General features: G+C 40.0%; 1 protein-coding gene across 1 annotated transcript in view; it reads right to left on the bottom strand.

Annotated features, from left to right (window-relative positions):
- Positions 1-6,373, bottom strand: part of LOC103720278 (putative GTP-binding protein OBGC2) — a 31,328-nt gene extending 24,955 nt beyond the window's left edge. Inside the window, exons 1-8 of the mRNA XM_089928872.1 lie at positions 6,143-6,373; positions 5,896-6,050; positions 5,571-5,655; positions 5,396-5,485; positions 4,926-4,938; positions 4,670-4,725; positions 3,505-3,978; positions 2,276-2,378 (exon numbers count right to left, since the gene is read on the bottom strand). Of these exons, the coding sequence (XP_089784998.1) occupies positions 2,276-2,378; positions 3,505-3,978; positions 4,670-4,725; positions 4,926-4,938; positions 5,396-5,415 (666 nt within the window). The 5' untranslated portion in view covers positions 5,416-5,485; positions 5,571-5,655; positions 5,896-6,050; positions 6,143-6,373. The remainder of the gene's footprint in view (positions 1-2,275; positions 2,379-3,504; positions 3,979-4,669; positions 4,726-4,925; positions 4,939-5,395; positions 5,486-5,570; positions 5,656-5,895; positions 6,051-6,142) is intronic.
- Positions 6,374-7,332: the final 959 nt, after the last annotated feature.

The raw sequence follows: 7,332 nt of genomic DNA on the forward strand, positions 1-7,332 counted from the left end.
TGCATCAAATATGACAGCTATGAAGCACACCTGTCAGCTCTAAGACAAGAAGGCTTCATGTTTCCCATCAAATTGTGTTCTACTTTATAAACTGAAACTAAAATATAGAAAAATTTCTTTATAATGGGGTGAATATGGAGATTGAAAAACAAAATATCAAAAATATTACGTGTTTGTATGTATGTAGATTTATATATTATCATAAAGAAAGGAGCTTATTTATTATTGATTTCAGTATAGGTTTTACGCGTACATAATACATTTTCCATAGTTTACATGAATTGACTCCATCTTTTTGACCTACATCTTTAAAAAGATACAAAAATTGGCCATACAATAGCTTAAATGGCAGAAATGATAGTTGCCTTCATCCACTCAAATGCTTGTAACAAGCTGTCGATTGGATGACAGCAACTACAGTTCCAAACTTAGTGATTGGGGCTTGGTGAAAGCAAGAACTAAAGCTATGCCTCGAATCAAGTAAAAGGCATAAACTCGGAGAGAATAGGCACATATTCACATATATACATATGTACACAGTACATATACATGCAAGCAGACATGCACATGCATGTGCACACACAGAAGAAAGGATGGAAAGAGAGGTAAACCAGTCTTTGAGATACTGAGGCCAAAGAACATGCCCTCAACAGGTGACATGATTTTTGCATAATGTAGTAGTTTGGCCAAGCACGGCGGAATCGGTACCAGGCACCATACCGGTTGCCCGGCGGGACGAGTCGGTATGGGCCCGCGCCATGCCGTGCCGGGCCCGTATCGACACATCTTCTATGGCAAGGGAAGGGAGAATGAGAGAAAAAGATAGAGAGAGAGCAAGGGAGGGAGGGAGGGAGCGCAGAGGCTCCCCGGCCTCAGCCGGTTAGCCCCGGCCTCTCTCTTCCCTCCTCTCCCGCTCCCTCCCTCCCCCGCTCTCTCTCTCTCTCTGTCTCTCTCTTCCTCTTCTCCTTCTTCCCCTCCGGCAAGTCTCGGTTTCAATGGCAGAACCATTCTGGTCCGCCACCGGTATGGCCTGGGACGCCCTGAACTGGGTGGTTCGGGACAGTTCCGCAGACCTTGAATTTGGCCTTTGTAAGAAAGTGCACATACAGTATACAGCTCACAAAACTGAAGGATAAGCAATTGGGTCATTGCATGAATGCAATCAAAAATCAAACTTCCCTCCTAAAGTTGTTGTACTGACAAAAAATCATGCATAACTTGCCATGTAGATCCTTCAAACTAGTGAAAGAGTCATCTAATTGATTTTCAAATCAAACGAAGAAACAATATTTCCTTGCCAGCAATTTTCTCCTAAACAAATTTGCAAGCAACTTCAGTGTGGTTATCGGCTTTAGAACACTTGGTTTAAGGCTATAGAATCGCAGCTAGGTCATCACATGGTTGAAGATAACTTCATTTACCTTTAGGCCATCCAAAACAATAGAACATAGCAAAAATTATTATCTAGATCCTCGAGTATATTAATGAGTAATTGTCTACTTCAATTCTCATACTCTTTTTAATAATTTTATCTTATATTGGTTCATGGCATAAACGTTAAAATGATTTTGTTACTATGTACGCTTGCAGTTCATTAATTAGTTAAACTCTTTACCATTGCAATGTGCTTTCCAATTAGTTTAGCTAGACAAGCATCCACATTAAGACATCCAGGGGCTGGGGCTCTATTGTCTTTCCTTGGACAAGGCAGGCATGTAATTGAAAAATCTGAAACTTGTTGATTAGTAAAAATAAAGCTAAAATATAAGCGAAGATAAGAAAAAGGGAGGTTAAAAGCATATAGGTATATAGCTTTTGTATATCTATAACTGCTGTTGTCTCTTTCCTGAGCCAATATGTGACAGTACATGGCACCACATAGCTGTTTTTGTGTGGCTAACAGCTGTTAGCTCAGTTGGTCTGCGCACCCAACCCTCCATGGGAAAGCCCGTGTTCAATCCTGGTGATGGCAGATAACCACCATATTGCTTTAAAATAAGGGGGGGGAATGTTGTTTTAGTTTGATTAATATTAGCATAATATAAGATACCTCGGAGCTTGGACTGAGCAATGTTAAGATCAGCAACTCATCTAGAATTTTCCAGGTCCAAATAACAGAGGTAAGGTAATTTCACCAAATGATCAGATTTTTTTTATTATTTTATTTTGTCAGTGCATAACCTCAGTTAATTGAAAGCCAGCATACATCATCTGAAATAGTAACAAAAGCATTAAATCTGACTTTCTGCAGATATGAACATAATTTAGTACGCACCCCGCCATGACCACCCCTTGCAACAAGAATTTCCTCACCTGGATGTGCTACGTCAGCAAGAAACCTCCCCCTCTGGCGTCTTACAATTGTACCTGTCATTATTCTAAACAGTTAGAATTGGATGTCACTCTGTCTAATTAATATTCAGTGATTCAATATCTTGTCAAGCTAGATACTTTATAAAAATGATAGGTATTCATACATGGTGAGGAGTCTGGTAACAATCTTGGCGACGAGGAATGTTGAGATGTTTGCATTCAAGTACCATTAATCTTCATATATGGGTAGTCTAGTAAGGTAAATTCAGAAATCTACAAACAGAAATACAACAACCAATACATCATTTGGTTTTTTTTTAACCAGTATTTGGCACATGTTACGCACATGACTTATTTTTATTTATAGATGGCTAAGGTTTCAACACGTGATATATCTAATTGGCAGAAGTATGCGAGGTCATAGTTAATTAGCATTTTTTTATATTAGTGTGAACAATTCCATGGATGGTTTTGATCCCATCACACCAATGCATGTGGTACTCTAAATTAGGGTGAATGCTGCAGATGTAAGAAACCAGACGGTGGGCATGTACAAGATTTAATAATATATACATATTTTAGTTTGCTCCAATAAGACTGGTTAAAGAAAACAAAGATGAGTGTGCTTATTACTCTACCATTTCAAACAAGAAAAGGGAAGCAAAGAAGAGCAGCTAGGAATAGAATCGGAATCAGAAAATGAAGCATACTCAAATTGCGGGCACAAAGACAGAGAAACTCATGAACATTTTCCAAACGAAGAAGCTAATTTGGGTACTGGAAATTTCATAACTGTAAACACTTCAATGTTCCAATAGACCCTTCATGTATTATGAAATGAAAATACCCATGTTCCATAAAATTTTCCTATCATATCTTTAGAGTATTTATTTACTTGGTTGTATATCTTTGAGTGTTTAACATATGCCAAGTATCGGTGCAAGATAATGGAAATGCATCATGCAGGTACATAGTATAACCATAATACACATTAACTAAAGGCTTGGTGATTACAACACCTGAAACATAATGTTCCAAGTATCTACACATTGGAGTAAATTTTTTTCTGAGTGTAGCAGAAGCATCAAGCAATCAAAAATTAAAACACCCAAAACATGACAGTTCATATATGCTTTAGAAATTAAAGTAAAATTAAATCTATAAATAAATTTAATCACATAATTTACAAACCTAGGCACAGGTATTTGTAGCATTGGTGCAGCATATCCATCATGCAATTGTAAAGTCAGAGTACCCATGGCATCAACATTCCCCCCTCGCTTTGCACTATACCGGCTCTTTTTGTGAAATTCCAGGAGAGATTCTTTGCTCTCATCTGCATGTATGACTACATCACCCCCATGTCCACCCATGGGTAGGATAAGTGAGCCATCCGAATCCCTTTTGTATGTGCTCTTTTTCGTTGACTTTTCCCAGTCATGTTTTCCTTGTGATTTTAAAGTATTTCTAAGGTTTGGCAAGCTGAGAACAGCACCATGGCCTCCATCTCCAGAACGTACAGTGATGACAACCTGATCAAAATAGTGGTATGGTTCTCTTATCAATGTGGCAGCATTAGTGGACAGAGATTCTTTGACCCTTGCAGATCTGCAGTTAATGACAAAGTACTGAATGCCTTTTGAACTATAACTCCACTGTCTACCCCTGCAAAAGAGACAACTCATGGTAAAATTATGAGTAATCTAGAAATTCAAAAATTATTCCAAAATTTCCATCAAAACAAAAGCCTCGAGCACCAAAGAAATGTAAAAAGCAGGATATCAGAATCCAATAGTACAATAAATGAATCAAATCTCTTATGCTATCAGGCTTCCTACAATATCTCTTCAAAGAAGTTGTAATAAGAAATAGTTTTTTTCCTACTAAAATCCTTCATGAAGACAAAATGAGAATTTACAAAGCTGTAACATGCTCGTACCTTTTTCTCCTGAATATGCAAAACTATCATTTTAGTGAAACTATCTCTAAAGTATAATCTGGTCTTCTCAAGCTTATTACAACGCCCATTGCAAAACAATCATCTTAAGTACTCCTTGCTTGCACAAATCAACAGAACAAAACGCTATGAACTAATAAACTCAGAGTGCTTCAGTTAAATATTTAATCACAAATTCAGAGTCTAAAAACAAGTAGACAAGATGAAAATTCTGGGGAGAGACAGAAAGAGAAACAGGGGTTCACCAAATTTCCAAAAAGAATTCAATGTTCGATAAATTGAATATTAAACAAGCATATGTAAAAGAGATTAGACATCATAAACTATGGGTTGTCATCTCAAAGTTAAAAGAAAATCACATAGAAATCAATATAAATCTACATCAACTCCCTTACATACCATCTGATTCCCAGACCCCTGACCCACACAGTGGCAATTCTTTCTTTGCTAAATCCATAAATTCATCATTTGCTTATCAAATCCAATATAAATAATCTGCCTCACTCGACGATGCACCCCATGCAGCTCATCATATGGTGCTTTTAGTTAAATTTAATAATCCGCAAGACACCTCTTCACCTCTTGTCATACCCAACCTGTGATGCTCAAGTTGATCCACTAGGAGGACGTGAGATCACTTAGGTTGCGAAACAGAAGGATTAGGCGAACTACAATAAGAATCATTGTTAATTCTTCAAGGTTCACAAAAATCATAAACCATTGACCAGTCAGCGAACGGTTCAAACAATCCAAGATAATTGGTTAGCTATTCGTCCAATAAAAAGAAATTGCAAAAGAATTCAAGAACTTACAATATTCTCAAGAACAGTATGATTAAAAATCACGAGTTCAAGACAGATAAAATCTCCTTATTCTATAATTAATTTCTTTAAATTCCTCAGCTTCAGACACCAATCAAGAAGAATAAGAAACAAGTTCTTCACCTCATGAGCAAAGAAAGATTGGAAAAGATAGCAGAGACGATAGAAAAAGAGGGGGAAACGATAGATTATTGACTAGTCAGCGAATGGTTCAAAAGAGGGGGAAACAAGATTTATTTCATACAACAAAAACAATGATGGATACAATAACATAAACCTCACAAACACAGAGAACAAAACTTACCTGAAAAAGTGGGAGAACATTAGCAAGACGTTTAATGGATCTCACATTGAGAGTTTCATTTACCATCTTCACGTAAAACCCCACAATCTCCTGTTCCATCAAATCAAAAACATATCAAACTATGCCATTTGCAAAGCATCAGATAGAATCTTAGAACCAAGAAACAACCGACCACCTGCAACAATCCAGACATTGTAGCATAGGAATTGAACACCAAAAAACCAGCCCGGTGGTAATTATCTGGATCTTCCTCCCTTTTTCTGCAGCCAAGAATGTATAAATTGATGATACTCTGATAGTCATTAATCACCGGTAATCAATTTCTTGGATCTTGGTTTGTACAACCAAATTTCATATGACCTGGAATCCTTTAAAAGCGATTTTTCAAAATAGAACAAGAAGGGCAGGTAAATCACGAATTGAGAGAAAAGTCTAAATCGAGACAGATGTACCCAAAATCAACAAAGAAACCCAAGAAAATTCAAAAAAGAAATGGAGACCTCGACGAGGCAGTTGCTTAGGTATCTGATGGCGTTTTCCCTAAGATCTTAGTCGACGAACACGACGATGACCTGGGGCATCGTCATTGGCCTCTTCATCCACTTCACCTTGTGCTTCTTGCCCAACTTTTTTCCCTCCTTCGCCCCAGAGATATCTGCAAACCCACCAAAAGGAAAGAGAGAGCGTCATCAAAGAATCAAGATGGAAGAGAGAGAAAGGGAGCGGAAACATGGGGAAAGGTGGGACCTTGATCGATCTTGGGGCCTTGGAGGAGGCTTAGAGTTCTTTCCGCCCATCACTGCTCCTCTTCTTTCTTCTCTGGGTCGCCGGGTCGCGGAGGCTTTCTTCCCCCATCTCCGCCATTGTTTCCGGCCTTCAAGTTTATTGGGCTCAGAGAGAGACGTTGGGGGGGCGGGCGGGCAGTGGGAACGGAGGAGAGAGAGAGGCGTCGGTGGCAATTTGGGCAGTGGCGAAGGGTTTAAATAGGGAAGACGAGGCCACATATAGGGTAGTTCTATATACACCCCCCCTATTGCTCAGGACACCCCCCAAAAACCAAAAAAAAAAAACCCAAACTAACCTTTAGTGTAATTACCATATTGCCCTTGAAATTTTCTCATACACCCCCCTTCCTCCTCCTCCGTTTCGTTTTGAAAAGAAAAAAAAAAACACCCCTCAAACCCCCCTTAAACCCCTCCTCCCCCGTTCCCCCTTCTCCCTCTCGTCGCCGGCATTCTCCCGATCTCCGACCACCTCGCCGGCTTCTCCCGGAACCACCTCGCCGGCTTCTCCCGAAATTTTTTTTTTCACGGTTCGTGCTCCGTTCGGCACTGGATCGCCGAACAAAAGGCTTCTGTTCGGCTGAACAGTGCCGAACAGAAGCCTTCTGTTCGGCAACCCTCAACCGAACAGATCTGTTCGGCTGCACAGTGCCAAACAGAAGGCTTCTGTCCGGCACTGTTCAGCCGAACAGAAGCCTTTTGTTCGGCGATCCAGTGCCGAACGGAGCACGAACCGTGAAAAAAAAAAATTTCGGGAGAAGCCGGCGAGGTGGTTCCGGGAGAAGCCGGCGAGGTGGTCGGAGATCGGGAGAATGCCGGCGACGAGAGGGAGAAGGGGGAACGGGGGGTTTTGGGCGTTGGCGAGGTGTTTTGGAGGGGAAGAGCGGGGTGAGGGGGGGTTTGGGGGGTGTAGAGAGCAATTTAGGTGAGGGGGTGGGGAGGGTGGGGGGTAATTTAGGAATTTTTAATTTTTTAGGGGTGTCCTTAGCAAATGGGGGGGTGTAGAGAGTATTTATTTTTTTTTTAATTTTTGGGGGGTGTCCTGAGCAATAGGGGGGGTGTATATAGAACCACCCCCACATATATAACGGTTTTTTTTGGATGCATACCCATTTTAAAATTTAAATTTACATTAATACCGCCATTTTAAAATTA

The sequence above is a fragment of the Phoenix dactylifera genome, chromosome 2 (genome assembly GCF_051530095.1).
Source record: "Phoenix dactylifera cultivar Ajwa chromosome 2, Ajwa_hap1_PhDact_Kaust_v1.1, whole genome shotgun sequence".
Taxonomy (NCBI): Eukaryota; Viridiplantae; Streptophyta; class Magnoliopsida; order Arecales; family Arecaceae; genus Phoenix; species Phoenix dactylifera.